The 25,830-nt window shown below is 39.1% G+C and overlaps 1 protein-coding gene across 5 annotated transcripts in view; it reads left to right on the top strand.

The window, feature by feature from the left end:
* Positions 1-18,237, top strand: part of LOC128694663 (long-chain fatty acid transport protein 4) — a 64,923-nt gene extending 46,686 nt beyond the window's left edge. For 3 of the 5 annotated variants that reach the window (XM_053784862.2, XM_053784863.2, XM_053784864.2), the window contains exons 11-15: positions 219-362; positions 7,340-7,474; positions 15,305-15,462; positions 16,192-16,345; positions 17,352-18,237. In XM_053784862.2, coding sequence (XP_053640837.2) covers positions 219-362; positions 7,340-7,474; positions 15,305-15,462; positions 16,192-16,345; positions 17,352-17,509 — 749 coding nt within the window. In that variant the 3' untranslated portion in view covers positions 17,510-18,237. Of the gene's footprint in view, positions 1-218; positions 363-7,339; positions 7,475-15,304; positions 15,463-16,191; positions 16,374-17,351 lie in introns of all 5 variants that reach the window. The other 2 variants (XM_053784866.2, XM_053784865.2) reach the window with 2 other exon arrangements.
* The last annotated feature ends 7,593 nt before the right edge of the window (positions 18,238-25,830 follow it).

Below are 25,830 nucleotides of genomic sequence, written 5' to 3'. Positions count from 1 at the left end.
CTTCCAACCGATTGTTTACAAAAATTCTGGTTATACTGCAGTTATAAGTTTATTTTAAGGCAGCTCGAAATGCTCTGAATAACCAGGTGATTTCTATAAAGTATGTCATTAGTGTTGCCTTTTTGGGATCAAGTGTAAACCATGTTTTGTAGAAACAAAGTTTATCATTTATCATATGAAATGGAAAAGTTATGTACAGTATGTAACTTCTTCAACAGTAAACATGGAAGGCCACACTGGAGCTGTTGGTTTTCTGCTATTGACGGCACCTAAAATATACCCAGTAGCTCTCCTCAAGATTGATAACAAGACCAAAGAAATTGTCAGAGGAGTCGATGGAATGTGCATCAAGTGTAAACCAGGTATCATGGAATTTTAACAGAATTACTGTATTTAATTAGTATTAACTTGTTGTATTAGAGGTTCTGTAGTATAAAAGTAATAATTTTAAGAAAACGGTTTTTATTAATTTGTTTTATTATTATTATTTTCACTATTATTATTGATATTTTCATTATTATTTTCATTGTTATTATTTTTTTAACACGCTAGCCATCTCTCACCGAGGCAGGGTGACCCATAAAAAAAAAAATACACTTTCACCATCATTGATACCGTCACTGCCTTTACAGATGCACACAGATACGACAGTTTAGATGTCACTCTAAACAGCAAATATCCTAAACCTTTAAAAGTGCAGTCATTGTACTTCCAATCTCCAGGACTCAAGTCTGGCTAACAGGTTTCCCTGAATCTCTTCACAAAATATTACCCTGCTCACACTCCAACAGCTCATTAGGTCCCAAAACTATTCTTCTCCATTCACTCTTATCTAACATGCTCACACATGCCTTCTTTATGTCCAAGCCCCTTACACACAAAACCTCTTTAACCCCCGACCCTCCTTCCATCCTTTCCTAGGACAAACCCTACCCATCCTCCCCTCCAATACAGATTTATACACCCTCCAAATCCTCCTATTTTCCTCCATCCTTTCTAAATGACCAAACCACCTCAACAACCTCTCCTCAGCTCTCTGAATAATACTTCTAGTAACTCCACATCACCTAATTTCCACACTACAAATTCTCTACATAATATTTATAAAATTGTATTATTTTTACCATTATTATTTTTTTTTTTTTACCCCAGTGGCCATCTCCCACACATTGATGATTTTTCATTCATTCAATGCCTTGCCAGGGGTATGCTGATATCACAACTCGGATTGCCCTTCAACTGCAGCAACTCGACCTACCCTTCAAAGTGCAGGCACACCCTTCCAACCTCCAGGAATCAAGTCTGGCTAACCGATTTTCCTGAATTCTTTATACCTTGCTCACACTAGCAACACATCCATTAAAATCCATTTGTCTTCATTCATTTCTTTCTGACATGCTTACACATGTCTGCTGGATGCTCAGGCCCCATCCACTCAAAACTTCTTTCATCCTCTCCTAACTCTTACTGGAATGTCATCTACTCTTTCCAGTCACTCCAGATTTATATGCCTCTGTTAATTTATCTTTTCTGTTATAAATAGTAATGTTTTTATTGCTATTATTCTGTTATTACTAGTATTATCATCATCATCATTCCAGTTTGAAGACTACAGTATTGTTTTGCTGCCTTCAGATTTTTTACCATTCTATTTCCAGATGATAATAGATCATCATTTTGCCCGGTATATTGCCGGGTACACATACACACTTGCATTTCCCTTCTCGGAGTTGATAGATTCGAACCTTAAGCATTAACACTAATATACATTTTAGGAATTTGGGAAAGTACAATGCCTGCACTTTAAAGGAGGGGTTTGGGATATTGACAGTTTGGAGGGGTATGTTATATATATCTTTTTTTTTTTTTTTTTAACAAGTCGGCTGTCTCCCACCGAGGCAGGGTGACCCAAAAAAAGAAAGAAAATCCCCAAAAAGAAAATACTTTCATCATCATTCAACACTTCCACCACACTCACACATTATCACTGTTTTTGCACAGGTGCTCAGAATACAACAGTTTAGAAGCATATACGTATAAAGATACACAACATATCCCTCCAAACTGCCAATATCCCAAACCCCTCCTTTAAAGTGCAGGCATTGTACTTCCCATTTCCAGGACTCAAGTCCGACTATATGAAAATAACCGGTTTCCCTGAATCCCTTCACTAAATATTACCCTGCTCACACTCTAACAGATCGTCAGGTCCCAAGTATCATTCGTCTCCATTCACTCCTATCTAACACGCTCATGCACGCTTGCTGGAAGTCCAAGCCCCTCGCCCACAAAACCTCCTTTACCCCCTCTTTCCAACCCTTTCGAGGACGACCCCTACCCCTCCTTCCTTCCCCTATAGATTTATATGCTTTCCATGTCATTCTACTTTGATCCATTCTCTCTAAATGACCAAACCACCTCAACAACCCCTCTTCTGCCCTCTGACTAATGCTTTTATTAACTCCACACCTTCTCCTAATTTCCACACTTCGAATTTTCTGCATAATATTTACACCACACATTGCCCTTAGACAGGACATCTCCACTGCCTCCAACCGTCTCCTCGCTGCTGCATTTACCACCCAAGCTTCACATCCATATAAGAGTGTTGGTACTACTATACTTTCATACATTCCCTTCTTAGCCTCCATAGATAACGTTTTTTGACTCCACATATACCTCAACGCACCACTCACCTTTTTTCCCTCATCAATTCTATGATTAACCTCATCCTTCATAAATCCATCCGCCGACACGTCAACTCCCAAGTATCTAAAAACATTCACTTCTTCCATACTCCTCCTCCCCAATTTGATATCCAATTTTTCTTTATCTAAATCATTTGATACCCTCATCACCTTACTCTTTTCTATGTTCACTTTCAACTTTCTACCTTTACACACATTCTCAAACTCATCCACTAACCTTTGCAATTTTTCTTTAGAATCTCCCATAAGCACAGTATCATCAGCAAAAAGTAACTGTGTCAATTCCCATTTTGAATTTGATTCCCCATATTTTAACCCCACCCCTCTTCCGAACACCCTAGCATTTACTTCTTTTACAACCCCATCTATAAATATATTAAACAACCATGGTGACATTACACATCCCTGTCTAAGACCTACTTTTACCGGGAAGTATTTTCCCTCTCTTCTACACACCCTAACCTGAGCCTCACTATCCTCATAAAAACCCTTAACAGCATTTAGTAACTTACCACCTATTCCACATACTTGCAACATTTGCCACATTGCTCCTCTATCCACTCTATCATATGCCTTTTCTAAATCCATAAATGCAATAAAAACTTCCCTACCTTTATCTAAATACTGTTCACATATATGCTTCAATGTAAACACTTGATCTACATATCCCCTACCCACTCTGAAGCCTCCCTGCTCATCTGCAATCCTACATTCTGTCTTACCTCTAATTCTTTCAATTATAACCCTACCGTATACTTTTCCTGGTTTTTTTTTTTTTTTTTTTTTCAACAAGTCGGCCGTCTCCCACCGGGGCAGGGTGACCCAAAAAAGAAAGAAAATCCCCAAAAAGAAAATACTTTCATCATCATTCAACACTTTCACCACACTCGCACATTATCACTGTTTTTGCAGAGGTGCTCAGAATACAACAGTCTAGAAGCATAAACATATAAAGATACACAACATATCCCTCCAAACTGCCAAACTTTTCCTGGTATACTCAGTAAACTTATTCCTCTATAATTTTTACATTCTCTTTTGTCCCCTTTCCCTTTATATAAAGGGACTATACATGCTCTCCGCCAATCCCTAGGTACCTTCCCCTCTTTCATACATTTATTAAACAAAAGTACCAACCACTCCAACACTATATCCCCCCCTGCTTTTAACATTTCTGTCATGATCCCATCAGTTCCAGCTGCTTTACCCCCTTTCATTCTACGTAATGCCTCACGTACCTCCACCACACTTACATTCTGCTCTTCTTCACTCCTAAAAGATGGTATACCTCCCTGGCCAGTGCATGAAATTACCGCCTCCCTTTCTTCCTCAACATTTAAAAGTTCCTCAAAATATTCTCGCCATCTACCTAATGCCTCCCTTTCCCCATCTACTAATTCCCCTACTCTGTTTTTAACTGACAAATCCATACTTTCCCTAGGCTTTCTTAATTTGTTTAACTCACTCCAAAATTTTTTCTTATTTTCATTAAAATTTCTTGACAGTGCCTCTCCCACTCTGTCATCTGCTCTCCTTTTGCACTCTCTCACCACTCTCTTCACCTTTCTTTTACTCTTCATATACTCTGCTCTTTTTTTATATATGCTTCTAAACTGTTGCATCTGGGTGCCTCTGCAAAGACATTGATTATGTGTGAGTGAGGTGAAAGTGTTGAATGATGGTGAAAATATTTTCTTTTTGGGGATTTTCTTTCATTTTGAGTCACTGCCTCTGTGGGAGACAGCTGACTTGTTGAAAAAAAAAAATTTTTTGATTCAAAAACAAAATGCACATTCCTTTAGTATAATTTAATATGCACTGTTGTTACTAGATAACAGAGTATCCTGGTAAGTAATTTGACTAATTAGTCATTTTTAATCAAGCTAGGTGTGCATATGCCTTAGTACCAGGCATTATGGAAAGTAGTCTTAGTTAATTCACATTTTTCTTGTTGACAATTTGTGGGAACCAATCATATTTTTATGTTGTATAGAAGGGTGGTGTTTGTTATAGGTTTGTGACCAAGCTTATTAATAATATTTTCACCATTTAGGTTAGAATTTGATGCACATAATTTGTGAATATGTAGTTTCTGTCCTATATTTTGAGTTCTGTAGTTCATTATGGCAGTTTGGGAACATACTTTTAATGACAGAGTTAGAGACTTTCATTTAATTTTTAGGGTACCCTAATATTAATTCTGACCTAAGCTGTTTCATGATTGGCACTTGTGTTAGGAACAAAGAAGCCTGTGCAAAACAGTGTAGATACTGTGTTATAAAGCTTCATAGACCCATGTTGACAGATTTACAATATTATGTGCTGTTTATTTTTATCAGTATCTCAACAGTGCTTAAATTAGTATAATTAACCTTTAATGCAAACGCACCTTAGGTTTCTGAAGTACTGTGTAATGATTCTGGGTTTCTATCTCAGCTTTAACAAAAATATTCAGCAGGAATCTACACTGACTCTCAGAACAATGCTTCTTAATATTTAGATGTCTTATATAACAGATTTGGCACTAATTAAATGTTCATCTAAACTTAAGCCTCAACCAATTGCTTTAAACTACAACTGCAAATGCATTATATTAATATAATTTTTATCTTGACCTATAGCACTGTTCTGCATGAGAGGTTTGTAGGGATTATTAGATTAGGCATCATTAACATGTCAAAAATAGTTAACATAAATATGTAAAGGTATGTGTGTAAAGGTAGAAAGTTGAAAGTGAACATAGAAAAGAGTAAGGTGATGAGAGTATCAAATGATTTAGATAAAGAAAAATTGGATATCAAATTGGGGAGGAGGAGTATGGAAGAAGTGAATGTTTTCAGATATTTGGGAGTTGACGTGTCACCGGATGGATTTATGAAGGATGAGGTTAATCATAGAATTGATGAGGGGCATTGAGGTATTTGTGGAGACAAAAAACGTTATCTATGGAGGCAAAGAAGGGAATGTATGAAAGTATAGTAGTACATCCTGCATTGAGGTATTTGTGGAGACAAAAAACGTTATCTATGGAGGCAAAGAAGGGAATGTATGAAAGTATAGTAGTAATCCCATTTATTTCCCCCCACTGCATTGAGGTATTTGTGGAGACAAAAAACGTTATCTATGGAGGCAAAGAAGGGAATGTATGAAAGTATAGTAGTACCAACACTCTTATATGGGTGTGAAGCTTGGGTTGTGAATGCAGCAGTGAGGAGGCGGTTGGAGGCAGTGGAGATGTCCTGTCTAAGGGCAATGTGTGGTGTAAATATTATGCAGAAAATTCGGAGTGTGGAAATTAGGAGAAGGTGTGGAGTTAATAAAAGTATTAGTCAGAGGGCTGAAGAGGGGTTGTTGAGGTGGTTTGGTCATTTAGAGAGAATGGATCAAAGTAGAATGACATGGAGAGCGTATAAATCTGTAGGGGAAGGAAGGCGGGGTAGGGGTCGTCCTCGAAAAGGTTGGAGGGAGGGGGTAAAGAAGGTTTTGTACGCGAGGGGCTTGGACTTCCAGCAAGCGTGCATGAGCGTGTTAGGAGTGAATGGAGACGAATGGTATTTGGGACCTGACAATCTGTTGGAGTGTGAGCAGGGTAATATTTAATGAAGGGATTCAGGGAAACCGGTTATTTTCATATACTGTAGTTGGACTTGAGTCCTGGAAATGGGAAGTACAATGCCTGCACTTTAAAGGAGGGGTTTGGGATATTGGCAGTTTGGAGGGATATGTTGTGTATCTTTATATGTGTATGCTTCTAAACTGTTGTATTCTGAGCACCTCTGCAAAAACAGTGATAATGTGCGAGTGTGGTGAAAGTGTTGAATGATGATGAAAGTATTTTCTTTTTGGAGATTTTCTTTCTTTTTTGGGTCACCCTGCCTCGGTGGGAGACGGCCGACTTGTTGAAAAAAAAAAAAAAAATTCAGGGAAACCGGTTATTTTTATATAGCCGGACTTGAGTCCTGGAAATGGGAAGTACAATGCCTGCACTTTAAAGGAGGGGTTCGGGATATTAGCAGTTTGGAGGGATATGTTGTGTATCTTTATAGGTATATGCTTCTAAGCTGTTGTGTTCTGAGCACCTCTGCAAAAACAGTGATTGTGTGTGAGTGAGGTGGAAGTGTTGAATGATGATGATGAAAGTATTTTCTTTTTGGGGATTTTCTTTCATTTTTGGGTCACCCTGCCTCGGTGGGAGACGGCCGACTTGATATAAAAAAAAAAAGTTACGCACTAATGATCTTTATATAGTAGTAATCGGCAGTATGCATGTTTATTTTTTTTTAGCTACAAGAGCAAAACAAAGTTCATGTATCTTGTCTTCAGCATTTAATCTACTGTATCCTTAAGTTTTTCAATTTTTCAGTGGTTATAGCACTTGTTAAGCATTCCATTGTTCTACCACTTTTTTTTTATATAAAGAAAAAGTCTAGGTAGCTTTTATTCCTTATTGCAGTTTATAGTTATGGCCTCCTGTTATGCCATTGCACTTTGACAGTTTTGGGAGCAATACCAATATATCAAGTTTTAATTTTTTATCATTATTTTAATGCTCAGAAATAGGTATCTAGAATTTAAAAAAGTTAACCCATCATAGCTACAGAAGTTCTTAGCACATGATTTGGCTTCCTTAGGTGAGCCTGGAGAAATCATTGGAATGATCAAGAAAAATTCATTCAGTAATTTCGATGGATATGTAGATGCAGAGGCAACACAACAAAAGATTATAAACGATGTTTTCAAGAAGGGAGACTTTGCATATGTATCAGGTAAAATTAATTTATATGTACTTTTTTCTCAATGACTTTCTCCTACCAAGGCAGGGTGACCCCAAAGAAGAGAATACATGTACTTGTACATTATTATTTGTATTTTTCAGATTAAAGTAAGCCTCCCCCCCCCAGACACAAAAAAAAAACATTCATTATATGTGCCCTAACTGTCTTTCCAGAAGTGCATACCTTTGATATACCTTTGAAGAGTTTTGAGAGTTTCTCTACTCTTGTCTGGTGCTTGCCTGGTCAACCAGGCTGTTGCTGCTGGAGGCCCGCTGCCCCACATATCCATCACAGCCTGGTTGATCTCGCACCTCGTGAAGATACTTGTCCAGTTTCCTCTTGAAAGCTTCTACACTTGTCCCAGCTGTGTTTCTGATATCTTCTGGTAAGATGTTGAATAGTCTGGGACTCCAGATGTTGATAAAGTGTTCCCTTATTGTCCCCACCACACTCCTGCTCCTCACTGGGTTTATTTTACACTTCCTCCCATATCACTCACTCAAGTATGTTGTTATGGCAGTGTGCAGATTTGGGACCAGGCCCTCGAGTACTTTCCAGGTATATATTATCATGTATCTCTCTCCTCCGCTCCAGTGAGTACATGTTCAAGAGTTGAAGGTGTTCCCAGTAGTTTAGGTGCTTTACTGGCTCAGTGCAAGCCGTAAACGATCTCTGTATTTGTTCCAGCTCTGATATTTCTCCTGTTTTGAACGGGGCCGTCAGCACTGAGCAATATTTTAAGTGAGGGAGCACTTGTGATTTGAAGAGTGTCACCATTGGCATTACAGTGGACCCCCGCATAACGATTACCTCCGAATGCGACCAATTATGTAAGTGTATTTATGTAAGTGCGTTTGTACGTGTATGTTTGGGGGTCTGAAATGGACTAATCTACTTCACAATATTCCTTATGGGAACAAATTCGGTCAGTACTGGCACCTGAACATACTTCTGGAGTGAAAAAATATCGTTAACCGGGGGTCCACTGTATTTCCCTTGTTTTGAAAGTTCTCAATATGTACAATTGCTATGGATCCCATCACACATTGGATTACTCCTTCATGATAAAGTTGATATGTTAGCCAAGAAGAGTACCCAGAAGGAGAATGTAGAATATAACTTTGGTATAACTTTAATTCAATTCAAAGTTTATTCTCTATAAAGATTACAATGTTGAATTTACAGAATTTGGTTGTTGTGTGGTTTACATGTAGTTAAATAATGATTACAGAGTGTATCACTAGAACGCCTAGCATGGCTAGGCATTTCGGGCAGACTTAGTTTAATTCTTTGTTTTAAAATATTACAAATTATGAGGTAAGTTGGTATTATGGCTAAGTGACTAAATACTAGTTTGTGAGTTTAGCAATGTGAATGCTTTTGTTTTGGCACAGTACATAGTTTCAGTATTGGAGTATCATAGGATTCATTATTTTAAGATTAAGATTAATATTTCTGTTTATGGTCAAATGGGTGAGTGAGTGTAAGTGTGAACCACCAGGTGGTATTCGTGTAGTTAGTTGATGGGGTGTATCAGGGAGATAAGATGTTTTCTAATGGTAGTTTTGAAGGTGATGAATGTGTCTGCAGTTCTAGAGTTCTCAGGTAGGGTGTTCCAGATTTTAGGGCCTTTGACATACATTGAATTTTTGTAAAGGTTTAGTCGGACACGGGGAATGTCGTAGAGATGTTTGTGTCTGGTGTTATGCCTGTGGGTTCTGTCACAACTATCAAGAAAGCATTTTAGGTCAAGGTTGATATTGGAGTTTAAGGTCCTGTAGATGTAGATTGCACAGTAGTAAGTGTGGATGTACTGAACAGGGAGTAAGTTTAGATTTATGAAGAGTGGGGGGGTGTGTTGCCAGGGATGGGATTTAGTGATTATTCTTACTGCAGCTTTTTGTTGGGTTATTATTGGCTTTAGGTGTGTTGCTGCAGTTGATCCCCAAGCACAAATAGCATAGGTGAGGTATGGATAAATAAGTGAGTGGTATAGTGTGAGAAGGGCATTTTGCGGCACGTAGTATCGTATCTTAGAGAGGATCCCAACCGTTTTGGATACTTTTTTGGTTATGTGTTGGATATGGGTGCTGAAATTCAGGTTGTTGTCAAGGTATAGGCCTACGAATTTGCCCTCATTATGTCTGGTAATTAGAGTGTTGTCGATCTTAATGTTAATTTGTGCATCTCCTGCTCTGCTACCAAACATAATATAGTAGGTTTTGTCAGTGTTAAGCGTAAGTTTATTGGCTGTCATCCAAGTCGATATTTTGATCAGCTCCTCGTTAACAATGGGGTTGAGGGTGGCAAGATTAGGGTGAGAGATGACATAAGTCGTGTCGTCAGCAAAGAGAATGGGTTTCAGGTGTTGGGATACGTTTGGAAGATCATTGATGTATATGAGGAAGAGCAGGGGACCAAGGACACTTCCCTGCGGAATTCCAGTATCAAGTGGCCGTGTTGTTGATGCTGTGTCTTTAATGGTGACATACTGATACTTATTAGTAAGGTAAGATTTGAAATAAGCAAGCGCATGGCCTCTTATACCGTAATGGTCAAGTTTGATTAGTAGGATGTCGTGGTCTACTGTGTCAAAAGCTTTTCTTAGGTCAGTAAAAATTCCTAGTGGATATTCCTTATTTTCCAATGCTGTGTAAAGCAGATCTAGCATTTTTATGATTGCATCATTAGTGCTTTTATTTTTCCTGAATCCAAATTGGCAGGGGTTGAGTATGTTGTGTTGTTATAAATGAATATAGTCTCCTGTGCATGAGTTTCTCAAAGATTTTGGATAGCAATGGTAAGTTTGATATTGGCCTATAGTTGTTTAAGTCTGTAGGGTCACCACCTTTATGTATTGGTGTAACCCTTGCCATCTTGAGTAGTTTCGGGAAGGTGCTAGTTTCTAGTGACTTGTTAAAAAGTAATGAAATAGCATGCAAAAGGATATGGGCCGCTCGCTTGTACAGTAATGGTGGGACATTAGACAGATTCCCTGAGTTGTTTTTAAGTGACTTTATAATCTCGGTGACTTCCGAGGGCTCAGTTGGTGCAAGATAGAAGGAATTTGGGAAATTCCCATCTAGGTAGTCCCCGGCATAGGCATTGGTATGTGGGATTTTATTGGCGAGATTAGATCCTATTTTATTTAGTAATTTTAGCATACATACAGAGGTACAAAAAAATACAGGTAAGAGCAGCATGCCAAAGCCACTTATATGCATAGCATTACGGGCTGGCTTAAAATTAACTAAGCAATGATGAAATCAGTGATAAAACATTATTGTAAACAGATAACTATAAAGCACAAATGAGTATTACAAAGACAGGTCATATGGCTGCCTCATTGTGAAGTCTGAAGGTGACTTTAGTAGTGTCTTGGGGTATTTTACCAAGAGTTGTTATGAGGAAAGTAGGGTAGTGGTCTGTGGTATTATCTGTAATTATGCCTGATTTTAAAGGGGATATGGTGTTGGTCCAGATGTGGTCAAGTAGGGAAACACTAGTCTCCGTAACTCTTGTAGGTTTTGTTACTGTTGGTAGCAACATGCAGTTACTCATTGTGTTTGTGAATTCAGTTAAGTGTGGGTCCTGGTCTTGCAGGAGATTTATATAGGGTTACACCAATACATAAAGGTGGTGACCCTACAGACTTAAACAACTATAGGCCAATATCTAACTTACCATTGCTATCCAAAATCTTTGAGAAACTCGTGCACAGGAGACTGTATTCATTTATAACGGCTCAAAACATACTCAACCCCTGCCAGTTTGGATTCAGGAAAAATAAAAGCACTAATGATGCAATCATAAAAATGCTAGATCTGCTTTACACAGCATTGGAAAATAAGGAATATCCACTAGGAATTTTTATTGACCTAAGAAAAGCTTTTGACACAGTAAACCACGAAATCCTACTCCACAAACTTGACCACTACGGTATAAGAGGCCATGCGCTTGCTTATTTCAAATCTTACATTACTAATAGGTATCAGTACGTCACCATTAAAGACACAGCATCAGCAACACGGCCACTTGATACTGGAGTTCCGCAGGGAAGTGTCCTTGGTCCCCTGCTCTTCCTCATATACATTAGGGTCATCTCTCACCCTAATCTTGCCACCCTCAACACCATTGTGAATGAGGAGCTGATTAAAATATCGACTTGGATGACAGCCAATAAACTTACGCTTAACACTGACAAAACTTACTATATTATGTTTGGTAGCAGAGCAGGAGATGCACAAATTAACATTAAGATTGACAACACTCTAATTACCAGAAATAATGGGGGAAAATTCCTAGGCTTATACCTTGACAACAACCTGAATTTCAGCACCCATATCCAGCATATAGCCAAAAAAGTATCCAAAACGGTTGGGATCCTCTCCAAGATACGATACTACGTGCCGCAAAATGCCCTTCTCACACTATACCATTCACTTATATATCCATACCTCACCTATGCTATCTGTGCTTGGGGTTCAACTGCAGCAACACACCTAATGCCAATAATAACCCAACAAAAAGCCGCAGTAAGAATAATCACTAAATCCCATCCCTGGCAACACACCCCCCCACTCTTCATAGATCTAAACTTACTCCCTGTTCAGTACATCCACACTTACTACTGTGCAATCTACATCTACAGGACCTTAAATTCCAATATTAACCTTGACCTAAAACGCTTTCTTGATAGTTGTGACAGAACCCACAGGCACAACACCAGACACAAACATCTCTATGACATTCCCCGTGTCCGACTAAACCTTTACAAAAATTCAATGTATGTCAAAGGCCCTAAAATCTGGAACACCCTACCTGAAAATTCCAAAACTGCAGACACATTCATCACCTTCAAAACTACCATCAGAAAACATCTTATCTCCCTGATACACCCTGTCAAATAATAATACGAATACCACCTGGTGGTTCACACTTACACTCACTCACCCATTTGACCATAAACAGAAATATCAATCTCAATCTCAAAATAATGAATCTTAACTAGTCAAAAGTTGGCCTGTGATACTCCAATACTGAAACTATGTATAGTGCCAAAACAAAAGCATTCACATTGCTAAACTCACAACTAGTATTTAGTCACTTAGCCGTAATACCAACTTATCTCAATTTTGTAACATTTTAAACCTAAGATTTAATGTAAGTCTGCCCGAAATGCCTAGCCATGCTAGGCGTTCTAGTGGTACACTATGTAATTATTATTTTACTACATGTAAACCACACAATAACCAAATTCTGTAAACTCAGCATTGTAATACTTATAGAGAATAAAGTTTGAATTTGAATTTGACTAATACTTTTATTAACTCCACACCTTTTCCTAATTTCCACACTCCGAATTTTCTGCATAATATTTACATCACACATTGCCCTTAAACAGGACATCTCCACTGCCTCCAACCGTCTCCTCGCTGCTGCATTTACCACCCAAGCTTCACACCCATATAAGAGTGTTGGTACTACTATACTTTCATACATTCCCTTCTTTGCCTCCATAGATAACGTTTTTTGACTCCACATATACCTCAACGCACCACTCACCTTTTTTCCCTCATCAATTCTATGATTAACCTCATCCTTCATAAATCCATCCGCCGACACTTCAACTCCCAAGAATCTGAAAACATTCACTTCTTCCATACTCCTCCTCCCCAATTTGATATCCAATTTTTCTTTATCTAAATCATTTGACACCCTCATCACCTTACTCTTTTCTATGTTCACTTTCAACTTTCTACCTTTACACACATTCTCAAACTCATCCACTAACCTTTGCAATTTTTCTTTAGAATCTCCCATAAGCACAGTATCATCAGCAAAAAGTAACTGTGTCAGTTCCCATTTTGAATTTGATTCCCCAAAATTTAATCCCACCCCTCTCCCGAACACCCTAGCATTTACTTCCTTTACAACCCAATCTATAAATATATTAAACAACCATGGTGACATTACACATCCCTGTCTAAGACCTACTTTTACCAGTAAGTAGTCTCCCTCTCTTCCACACACCCTAACCTGAGCCTCACTATCCTCATAAAAACTCTTTACAGCATTTAATAACTTACCACCTATTCCATATACTTGCAACATCTGCCACATTGCTCCTCTATCCACTCTATCATATGCCTTTTCTAAATCCATAAATGCAATAAAAACTATGTAGATATAAATCCATATGTATTCCTGTTTACCCTTTGGGGCCTAGTTCCTAGGCCTTTTGTGTATCCATATGCTCTCGCACTACTGTCCACAGGATGGATATGGGGTGCACAATAAACTAGCCACTTCGGTGGCAAAGTTTAATCTCTAATCAATACCCACCCTGTCATCTTCCTGGCTGTTGTGATCTTTGTCTTGTTATGGTCTTGAAAAGAAAGATCAGGTGACATAATTATTCCCAGGTTTTTTATGTGTTCTTTACATTGTTTCGTGACCCTCTTGAGTTTTGTATATACATAGTAGTCCTTTCGAGTTCTTCATTCTTTTCGTACCTAAACAGTTGGAACCATGTAATGTTCCATCAAACTGAAATCATCCCAACCTGTCCTTTACAGTGCAGACACTGTGGGATACTTTCTCATCTTAAAGAATTTTGAGTCTGGCTGATACCCCAGAATTCATACAGATGTGACTATGTTCATGCTCTAACAGCATGTCACATCCTAAATGCCACTGTCTCCACTTCTGTTTAACATGTTCACATATGCCTGCTAGGGCACAAGCCCCTACCTCTTAAAATCCCCTTCATGTGTATCTTCTGTACTTCCTTTCGTCCACCCAAAGATTATACATCCTCTTAATTTATCTCACTCCATTTTTCACCATGTCCATAACATCCCATCAACCCCTCTTTTGTTCTTGAAAATGGAAATTAATTTTAACTCCAAATAGAGCTTACAAAAATTACTAAAATAATTGCTATTTTTAAAGCCACTAATTATACAGTGTATTTTGGGCATGCTACAACTTTGATTTATCAGCAGAATCTAGAATTAAGGAAGGAGAGAAGAAACCAGACATAGGTAAGGGTTTCCTTGCCAGAAATTTAATATTATTACATCAGTGTATGTAGAGATAGACAAAACTGGCAGTCAGTTTTGGGAAAAATTGAAAGGTGGTGAGAATAACACATGAGCATGGATGTTTGTTGCAATAGGTAACATTGGGTTAAAATACGTAATAGAGGAATTAATCATTTATCATCATTCAGAGCAAATCACAAGAGGTTTAGGAGGTATTTTATAATAAGACTTTTAAATCAGTTTGGTCATTTAGAGAGGATGGGGCAAAGTAGAATGTATCAATCTATAGTAGAGGGAAGGCAGGATAGAGGTTATCCTGGGAAAGGATGGAGGGAGGGGGTATAAAGGAGGTTTTGTGTTCAAGGGGCTTGGACATACAGCAGGCATGTTAGGAGTGTTTAGAGACAAATGGTTTTTGGGACTTAATGAGCTGTAGGAATGTGAGCAGGGTAATATTTTGTGAAGGGATTTAGGGAAACTGATTACCTGGACTCGAGTCCTGGAGGTGGGAAGTACGGTGCCTGCACTCTAAAGGAGTGGTTTGGGATATTTGCTGTTTAGAGGGACATCTAAATTGTCATATCTGCACACCTCTGGCAGTACAGTGACAGTGTAAATGAAGATGAAAGTTTTTCTTTTCGGGTCATCCTACCTCATTGGGAGACAGCCAGTGTGTTAAAAAACTGAAGTAGGATCTACATTGCTTCTCTCATGGTAATGTTTCTATGAATGATCTCTTACATGCTTATTCACTTTCCAAAAATGTTTCTTCTAGGTGATATTCTAGTGATGGACAAAAGAGGGTACGTTTACTTTGTAGACAGAACAGGAGACACTTTTCGATGGAAGGGTGAAAATGTTTCAACTATGGAAGTGGAAGATATTATCTACACAGTTACTGGCCATAATGATGTTGCAGTATATGGAGTTCAGGTGAGTTTGGGATGGTGCATACTGTGTTACTATTATGTCACTTTGTGTACGTGAATACTGCAAATTCTAAGCAAACAGTGGAAATTCTGTTTCATGCACTCTAAAATTGTGTAAAATTCTTTCTTTGCACCTGGTATGAAATTTTTTGCATTGCTGTCGAAGTATTTGAACATGGTAAAAAGTTGCTTAGTTTGTGTTCATCAGTTTGATGCACATGGTCAAAAATCCTCATTTTCTTCATTGATGATGAAGGCAGAGGAGGGGGTGTAGGAACTGGCAAACAAGGCTGACTGGGTGGTGTGACCATTGAAAAAGATGGAGGAAAGAGTGGGGGACACTAAGTTTGTGGGATCATGTGGAAGCAGAAATATATTGCTTGACCTTATACTGGATTTTTTTCCCCAGTCATTTACAAATTCTAGTGTGTTGTATGTTTTCTAGGTCTACATTTCTGTGAGAATATCCTCTCACTTTATTCCTTTTTATGCATCTGTTTGCAGTATTTGTGGTTAAGTTATATTAACCTAACCTAATTAAGTTCACCTAAGAGGGGAGGAGTAGATCATGCTGTAACAGCAGATGAATGAAGGCAAAGAAATTGAACCTGCCCTGCACTAAAATACATTAGAAAACAATGAATGGTATTTTTACTTACATTACATATAGACATGCAGGGAAAATTATCCTACTTATCAGCCAAGAGTGAAGTTGCCAATGATCGTTTTTCAGATTCCTGGATATGAGGGTCGTTGTGGCATGGCAGCCATCTTGGATCAAGAAAAATCACTTGATCTGGTAGACTTATATGCTGCACTTCAAATGTCACTTCCAGTCTATGCCCGCCCTCTGTTTATCAGGGTGGTTAAGCATTTGAAGAAGACTGGTTAGTACAGTACCTTTGTTGGCTGCAGGTATGCATGATGTACAGTGGTACCTTGAGTTACAAACTTAATTCGTTCCAGAAGGCTGTTCGAGTGCCGATGCCGAACAAATTTGTTCCCATAAGGAATAATGTAAATTAGATTAGTCCGTTTCAGACCCCCAAAAATACACCTACAAAAGCACTTACAAATATACACTTACATAATACACACACACACACACACAGTTAGTTTAATATCTTTATTATGCACCCCATACCCATCCTGTAATCTTTTGACTACCACCCACAGGATGGGTATGGGGTGCATAATAAAGATATTAAACTAACTAAAACTAACTGTGTGTGTGTGTGTGTGTATTGTGAGTGTGTGTGTGTGACTCAACAATCAATATTTGCACCAATAACTCATTACAGTTGTGACCAGGTGTGGAAGTGTGAATTGCTCATTACTCTATAATTTGTTCATGATTGTAGCCATGTATAAACGTAAGTAACCATTCTTACAGGATTCATTACCTTCGTAACTTGTGAGTTCATTACCTTTGTAAATTGTGAGTTCATTACCTCTGTAACTTGCTCAGCTATCAAAACTTTGGAGTCCAGTCCCTGGACCAATTATGTACCTCTGTAATCTTTTGACTACCACCCACAGGATGGGTATGGGGTGCATAATAAACATATTAAACTAACTAATTGTTCAATTTAATTTAATTGTTCGATTGGGGATTTTCTTTTTCTTTGGGTCACCCTGCCTCGGTGGGAGACGGCCGACTTGTTAAAAAAAAAAATACTTGTTCGAGTTGGGAGCTGTTCGAAACTTGTATTTAGTTGCTTTTTGACTGAATTAGTTTAAGTATCTGTTAGGTAAGATACACCAATGTTGAGAGTTTGAATCCATTCCCAAGTTACCACAAGGGAAATAACAGCACCTAATTTTTTAATAAAGGTGGCTAATTGGCCATATCACCTCACTCATTACTCCCATACCTTCTTTTCTTTTTTTCAGATACCTTCAAGATAGAGAAATACACTCTTCAAGAAGAAGGCTATAATCCCAGTATTGTCAGTGGCCGGCTATACTTCATGGACCAAAGTGATGGAGCTTATGTTCCACTTACAGTTAGTCTTTACAGTAAGATAGTAAATCATGAGGTAAGGGTATAGGTTGTAGAGAAAATGCAAATAGAGATGAGTGAAGAGGTGGGGTAATAGTTTGTAAAGGCAATGTAATTGAAATGCTACTGTATCATGAAAGCATTTTTCTCTTTCTTTTATCACCTTATATTTTTCAGGAGAGTATATACCAGTTTAATTTTATGCATAGAAAATACATGTACTAGGTAATATATAACTAAATATTGTACATACATCTAATTTCTGAACATCTGAGATTCATTTGTGCTGCCTTATAACACTCTTTAGTTGTCTTGTTTTTATAATATTGACTATCTTATACACATGTTAACTGCCTTATACAATTTTGTAATATGAAGATGACTCATCAAAATGTTTCTAGAGAATAATAATACACATTTATTAGTGGTACTTTTTGTGCAATAATGGATTTTTGTTACATGGCATATCATAGTGTAATATTTCTTTAAATGTTGACACTTTAGCTCATAAAAATTTTATTTTCTGGAAATGTTTATTTTCCTGAGGATATTATTGATAACTTATTTATACGAGGATATTTTATTACATAACCAACATGACATTCAGGCTTAGTACAGTTAGCCTATGAATAATGTTTAAAGAAAAAACACTCACAGTATATGTATATAAAAATCTTGCCTATTTTAGTGGGATCATGTATTTATGATGCCTTTATTTCCAGTGTAAAAGTGTTAGAGTTCTGACTTTCTACATTTTCAATAAAAATCTGAATTCAATATGACTATTATTTATACTGATGGAGTCTTCTAATTTTTTCACTTTCTATTTTTTTACATGATATTCACATCCTTATTGACAATAGAACAGACATTGCCACTACCTCCATTCTCTTTGCTGCAGTACTGTAAACTGATATATTAATTTTTTCAATCTTTGACAAATGTTTTTTCTTATCACAAACTCCTCAACATCCTCAACAACTTACTTTCTACTATTCTGTTAATTGACTTCTGTTCTGTAAATATGTAGTGTATAGCTATTCTACATTGTCAGTAATTATATATTTGAACATTTGTCAGTTGAAGCAGAACTAAAAGGAAGAAAAATACTTCTGATAGAAGAATAAAAATGATTTATCAGTTGCTTACATAGGTAGAGGCACTAGTGGGCAGAAAATAAATAAAATTCTATTTTTTTTTCAACTAATTGGCCGTATTCCATTGAGGCAGGGTGGCCTAAAAAGAAAAACAAAAGTTTCTCTTTTTAAATTTAGTTTACCTGGAGAGAGTTCCGGGGGTCAATGCCCCCGCGGCCCGGTCTGTGACCAGGCCTCCTGGTGGATCAGAGCCTGATCAACCAGGCTGTTGCTGCTGGCTGCACGCAAACCAACGTACGAGCCACAGCCCGGCTGGTCAGGAACCGGCTTTAGGTGCTTGTCCAGTGCCAGCTTGAAGACTCCCAGGGGTCTGTTGGTAATCCCCCTTATGTATGCTGGGAGGCAGTTGAACAGTCTCGGGCCCCTGACACTTATTGTGTGGTCTCTTAACGTGCTAGTGACACCCCTGCTTTTCATTGGGGGGATGTTGCATCGTCTGTCAAGTCTTTTGCTTTCATAGTGAGTGATTTTCGTGTGCAAGTTCGGTACTAGTCCCTCTAGGATTTTCCAGGTGTATATAATCATGTATCTCTCCCGCCTGCGTTCCAGGGAATACAGGTTTAGGAACCTCAAGCGCTCCCAGTAATTGAGGTGTTTTATCTCCGTTATGCGCGCCGTGAAGGTTCTCTGTACATTTTCTAGGTCAGCAATTTCACCTGCCTTGAAAGGTGCTGTTAGTGTGCAGCAATATTCCAACCTAGATAGAACAAGTGACCTGAAGAGTGTCATCATGGGCTTGGCCTCCCTAGTTTTGAAGGTTCTCATTATCCATCCTGTCATTTTTCTAGCAGATGCGATTGATACAATGTTATGGTCCTTGAAGGTGAGATCCTCCGACATGATCACTCCCAGGTCTTTGACATTGGTGTTTCGCTCTATTTTGTGGCCAGAATTTGTTTTGTACTCTGATGCAGATTTAATTTCCTCGTGTTTACCATATCTGAGTAATTGAAATTTCTCAACGTTGAACTTCATATTGTTTTCTGCAGCCCACTGAAAGATTTGGTTGATGTCCGCCTGGAGCCTTGCAGTGTCTGCAATGGAAGACACTGTCATGCAGATTCGGGTGTCATCTGCAAAGGAAGACACGGTGCTGTGGCTGACATCCTTGTCTATGTCGGATATGAGGATGAGGAACAAGATGGGAGCGAGTACTGTGCCTTGTGGAACAGAGCTTTTCACCGTAGCTGCCTCGGACTTTACTCTGTTGACGACTACTCTCTGTGTTCTGTTAGTGAGGAAATTATAGATCCATCGACCGACTTTTCCTGTTATTCCTTTAGCACGCATTTTGTGCGCTATTACGCCATGGTCACACTTGTCAAAGGCTTTTGCAAAGTCTGTATATATTACATCTGCATTCTTTTTGTCTTCTAGTGCATTTAGGACCTTGTCGTAGTGATCCAATAGTTGAGACAGACAGGAGCGACCTGTTCTAAACCCATGTTGCCCTGGGTTGTGTAACTGGTGGGCTTCTAGATGAGTGGTGATCTTGCTTCTTAGGACCCTTTCAAAGATTTTTATGATATGGGATGTTAGTGCTATTGGTCTGTAGTTCTTTGCTGTTGCTTTACTGCCCCCTTTGTGGAGTGGGGCTATGTCTGTTGTTTTTAGTAACTGTGGGACGACCCCCGTGTCCATGCTCCCTCTCCATAGGATGGAAAAGGCTCGTGATAGGGGCTTCTTGCAGTTCTTGATGAACACGGAGTTCCATGAGTCTGGCCCTGGGGCAGAGTGCATGGGCATGTCATTTATCGCCTGTTCGAAGTCATTTGGCGTCAGGATAACATCGGATAGGCTTGTGTTAATCAAATTTTGTGGCTCTCTCATAAAAAATTCATTTTGATCTTCGACTCTCAGTCTGGTTAGCGGCTTCCTAAAAACTGAGTCATATTGGGACTTGAGTAGCTCACTCATTTCCTTGCTGTCATCTGTGTAGGACCCATCTTGTTTAAGTAGGGGCCCAATACTGGACGTTGTTCTCGACTTTGATTTGGCATAGGAGAAGAAATACTTTGGGTTTCTTTCGATTTCATTTATGGCTTTTAGTTCTTCCTGCGATACCTGACTCCTATAAGATTCCTTTAGCTTAAGTTCGATGCTTGCTATTTCTCTGACCAGTGTCTCCCTACGCATTTCAGATATATTGATCTCTTTTAGCCATCTATACAGAAGAAGGGGTTACTAGCCCCTTGCTCCCGGCATTTTAGTCGCCTCTTACAACACGCATGGCTTGCGGAGGAAGAATTCTGTTCCACTTTCCCATGGAGATAAGAGGAAATAAACAAGAATAAGAACTAGAAAGAAAATGGAAGAAAACCCAGGACAGTAGTACCTCCTTGGGCGGTTGCTGTCTACCAACTTACTACCTAGAAAATTCTAATATGTGATAATTCAAGATTCAGTATAATTGTTTTATAATGTTAAATTTAGAGTGCCAAATTTGCAACAAAAACAAGAATGTAAAGTGTATACATATAGTAACAAAATAAAATAATCTTATTAGTTAGTAAGGAAGCTGCATACCAGTATTTCAGTGTTTATTCTGATACAATGCTTAAAAAAAAAGTGTACTTAAACTGAGCACAGATTATTTTCTTAATTCTGTTTGGAATTCATTTAATAATGTACTGTACAACCTTTTCTCCTTTAGTAAACTATTCCAAATCGTTTCTTTGAATGTGGGCTCTATAGATATTCAAATGAAAATTAATTAATTGAAGGGTATTTATTTTTAGTGTTAGGCCCAGTTTCATCACAGCTTGTAATGAAATCTTTTGTCTAGGTCAACATTAAGATGTAGAGTAAACAGTAGAATGTGTAAAGGGTATTTATATTCAGTTGATTTAGGGGAGAAAGGTGAGTGTGTTCAGGCATCGGTGAAATGGTTATCTATAGAAGTGAAAAAAAAAGGGTGAGGCATGGGTTTTGAATGCTGCAGCAAGAAAGAGTCTACAGGTAATGAAGATATGTTTGAGGCCAATGTGTGGTTGGAATATAATTTAGAGAATTTGGGATGGGGAAAGTAAAAGGATATTGGGTCACTTCAAGGGCTGAGTGGTTGTTGAGGTGGTTTGGGAAAGTAGAGAGGACATAGAGGAATAGGATGACAGAGGGGTGTATATATCTGTAGTGGAAGGTAAGAGGTGGTGAGTGCTAAGACTGAATGGAGACAAGTGGTTTTTAATAAAGGTGCTATTCGAGTGTGAGCAAGCATGGTAACACTTATGAAGGGGCTCAGGGAAACTGGTTAGCCAGATTTAAGTCTTGGAAGTTGGGAAGTACAGTGCCTACAGGATTGAGACTAATCCTCCCAGATTGTCCAGGTGTACACTGTGTTGCTCCTTTTTCACCTACATTCCAAGGAATACAGTTCAAGGGACTTCAAGCGGTTCCCAGCAGTTCATATTCTTGACAAAATTTATATGAGTAGTGAAGGTTCTCAGAACATTTCTAGTTCTATAATTTTTTTCCTACCTTGAAGACGGATGATAACTTAGGGTTAGCCCAGGATAACACCAGAGGGTTAATAACCCATTACTGTATAACCTTAATGCCTTAATGTCTAAGGAAAATATCGGAGGGTTAAAAACTCAGGATAACATTGTAAGGTTAATAACCAAAAACAAAAATGGGGAGTTAACCCAGAATAAGCTAGAGAGTGTATAATTTATGATGATCAATCCCTAGAGGGTTATTAATCTGTGATAACCCTAGAGGGTTACTTATTGAGGATAACCCCCTGAAAGATAATAAACTAAGATAAAATTGGGTTAATAACCTAGGGTATTCCCAGGTTACTAACCAGGTTAATTTTGGATAATACTGGAGGAAAAATTTCCCAGTATAACATTGAAGGGTTATAAACCCAGTGTCTCAGCTTGATTGCTGGCGCACTCAGCTCACACACTGAGGTCCGGGGTTTGAATCTCCTCCGGTACGGCTAGAAAACATTAGGGACGTGTTTCCATAAGAAACCTGCTGTCCCTGTCCCTGTTCACCCATCAGTTTAATTAAAATGGGTATCTGGGTGTTAGTTGACTGGAGTGGGTCCCATCCTGGGACAAAATTGACCTAATTTGCCCAAAATGCTCAGCATAACAAGCAGCTTTCTACACAGAAGTATGTCACTGAAGTCAGCTAGGCCTGTATACCATGTTCATGTACTTGTAGTAAATAAAGATAGTATATTATGGCTTGGTTGGCAGAGCACTCACCTCACCTCACAGTGGCCATGGCTCAATCCCCAGCATGGGTGGAAACATGGGCATGTTTCCTTACACCTGTCCCTGTTCACCCAGCAGTAAGTAGGTATACCAGGGTGTTAGTTGACCAGTGTAGGTCGCATCCTGGGGGACAAGCTTGAAGGATGAAAACTGAAATAAGACAGGGTTATCCTGGGGGCTAACCCTCCGGTTGAATATCTGAACAAATCTTATCTTAAGGGTTAACTACCCAAGAAAACTAGGGTAATAATCAAGGATGACCCAGGATGACACTTGAGTGCAAATGACCCAGGATAACCTCCACTGTGGGAAAATTGATGGAATCAGTACAAGTAATCGCTGAAGCTGTTCGAAGCCACCTTGATAGATATAATTTGATCAGTGAATCTCAGCACAGTTTTACAAGGGGCGTTCTTGCCTTGCGAAGTTACTTGTTTTTTTCACTAAAGTATTTGAGGTGATAAACCTAGAGGGTGTTCCGGGGGCCAATGCTCCCACGGCTTGTTCCACGACCAGGCCTCGCGGGGGATTAGGGCCTGATCAACCAGGCTATTACTGCTGGCCACATGCAAACCAACGTATAAGCCACAGCCCGGCTGGTCATATTACTCAGGTACTGACTTTAGGTACCTATCCAGCTTCCTCTTCAAGACAGCTAAAGGTCTATTGGTAATCCCCTTTATGTATGCTGGGAGGCATATACAGTATATGTATATGAACTACAGTAAGGCATTTGATAGATTTCCAAACAGGAAATTGTTGAAGAAAGTAGAAGCACACGAAATAGGAAGGCCTGGTGGCTAAAGCTCTCGAAAATGGCAAATGTGATACCTATTTTCAAAGCAGGTGACAGGTCCTTAGCTTCGAACTATAGACCAATAAGCCTAACCTCCATAGTGGGAAAATTTATGGAATCAATAATTGCTGAGGCAGTTCGTAGCCACCTTGAAAAGCATAAATTAATCAACGAATCTCAGCATGGTTTTACAAAGGGGCGTTCCTGCCTTACGAATTTATTAACTTTTTTCACTAAGGTATTTGAGGAGGTAGATCATGGTAATGAATATATTGTGTATATGGACTTCAGTAAGGCTTTTGACAGGGTCCCACATCCGAGACTATTGAGGAAAATGAAGGCACATGGAATAGGAGGAGAAATTTTTTCCTGGATAGAGGCATGGTTGACAAATAGGCAGCAGAGAGTTTGCATAAATGGAGAGAAATCAGAGTGGGGAAGCGTCAAGAGCGGTGTTCCACAGGGGTCAGTGTTGGGCCCCCTGCTGTTCACAATCTACATAAACGACAAAGATGAGGGCATAAAGAGTGACATCGGCAAGTTTGCCGATGACACCAAAATAGGCCATCGAATTCATTCTGACGAGTACATTCGAGCACTCCAGGAAGATTTGAATAGACTGATGCAGTGGTCGGAGAAGTGGCTGATGCAGTTTAATATAGACAAAAGCAAAGTTCTAAATGTTGGACAGGACAATAACCATGCCACATATAAACTAAATAATGTAGATCTTAATAGTACGGATTGTGAAAAAGATTTAGGAGTTCTGGTTAGCAGTAATCTGAAACCAAGACAACAGTGCATAAGTGTTCACAATAAAGCTAATAGAATCCTTGGCTTCATATCAAGAAGCATAAATAATAGGAGTCCTCAGGTTGTTCTTCACCTCTATACATCCTTGGTTAGGCCTCATTTAGATTATGCTGCACAGTTTTGGTCACCGTATTACAGAATGGATATAAATGCTCTGGAAAATGTACAAAGGAGGATGACAAAGTTGATCCCATGTATCAGAAACATTCCCTATGAGGATAGACTAAGGGCCCTGAATCTGCACTCTCTAGAAAGACGTAGAATTAGGGGGGATATGATTGAGGTGTATAAATGGGAGACAGGAATAAATAAAGGGGATGTAAATAGTGTGCTGAAAATATCTAGCCTAAACAGGACTCGCAGCAATGGTTTTAAGTTGGAAAAATTCAGATTCAAGAAGGATATAGGAAAGTACCGGTTTGGTAATAGAGTTGTGGATGAGTGGAACAAACTCCCAAGTACAGTTATAGAGGCTAGAACGTTGTGTACCTGGAGTTTACCTGGAGAGAGTTTCGGGGGTCAACGCCCCCGCGGCCCGGTCTGTGACCAGGCCTCCTGGTGGATCAGCGCCTGATCAACCAGGCTGTTGCTGCTGGCTGCACGCAAACCAACGTACGAGCCACAGCCCGGCTGATCAGGAACTGACTTTAGGTGCTTGTCCAGTGCCAGCTTGAAGACTGCCAGGGGTCTGTTGGTAATCCCCCTTATGTGTGCTGGGAGGCAGTTGAACAGTCTCGGGCCCCTGACACTTATTGTATGGTCTCTTAACGTGCTAGTGACACCCCTGCTTTTCATTGGGGGGATGGTGCATCGTCTGCCAAGTCTTTTGCTTTCGTAGTGAGTGATTTTCGTGTGCAAGTTCGGTACTAGTCCCTCTAGGATTTTCCAGGTGTATATAATCATGTATCTCTCCCTCCTGCGTTCCAGGGAATACAGGTTTAGAAACCTCAAGCGCTCCCAGTAATTGAGGTGTTTTATCTCCGTTATGCGCGCCGTGAAAGTTCTCTGTACATTTTCTAGGTCGGCAATTTCACCTGCCTTGAAAGGTGCTGTTAGAGTGCAGCAATATTCCAGCCTAGATAGAACAAGTGACCTGAAGAGTGTCATCATGGGCTTGGCCTCCCTAGTTTTGAAGGTTCTCATTATCCATCCTGTCATTTTTCTAGCAGATGCGATTGATACAATGTTATGGTCCTTGAAGGTGAGATCCTCCAACATAATCACTCCCAGGTCTTTGACGTTGGTGTTTCGCTCTATTTTGTGGCCAGAATTTGTTTTGTACTCTGATGAAGATTTAATTTCCTCATGTTTACCATATCTGAGTAATTGAAATTTCTCATCGTTGAACTTCATATTGTTTTCTGCAGCCCACTGAAAG

This window comes from Cherax quadricarinatus, chromosome 51, assembly GCF_038502225.1.
Source record: "Cherax quadricarinatus isolate ZL_2023a chromosome 51, ASM3850222v1, whole genome shotgun sequence".
In the NCBI taxonomy this organism is placed as follows: Eukaryota; Metazoa; Arthropoda; class Malacostraca; order Decapoda; family Parastacidae; genus Cherax; species Cherax quadricarinatus.
The sequence above is the reverse complement of the archived record's forward strand: the minus strand, read 5'-3'. Positions and strand labels throughout refer to the sequence as shown.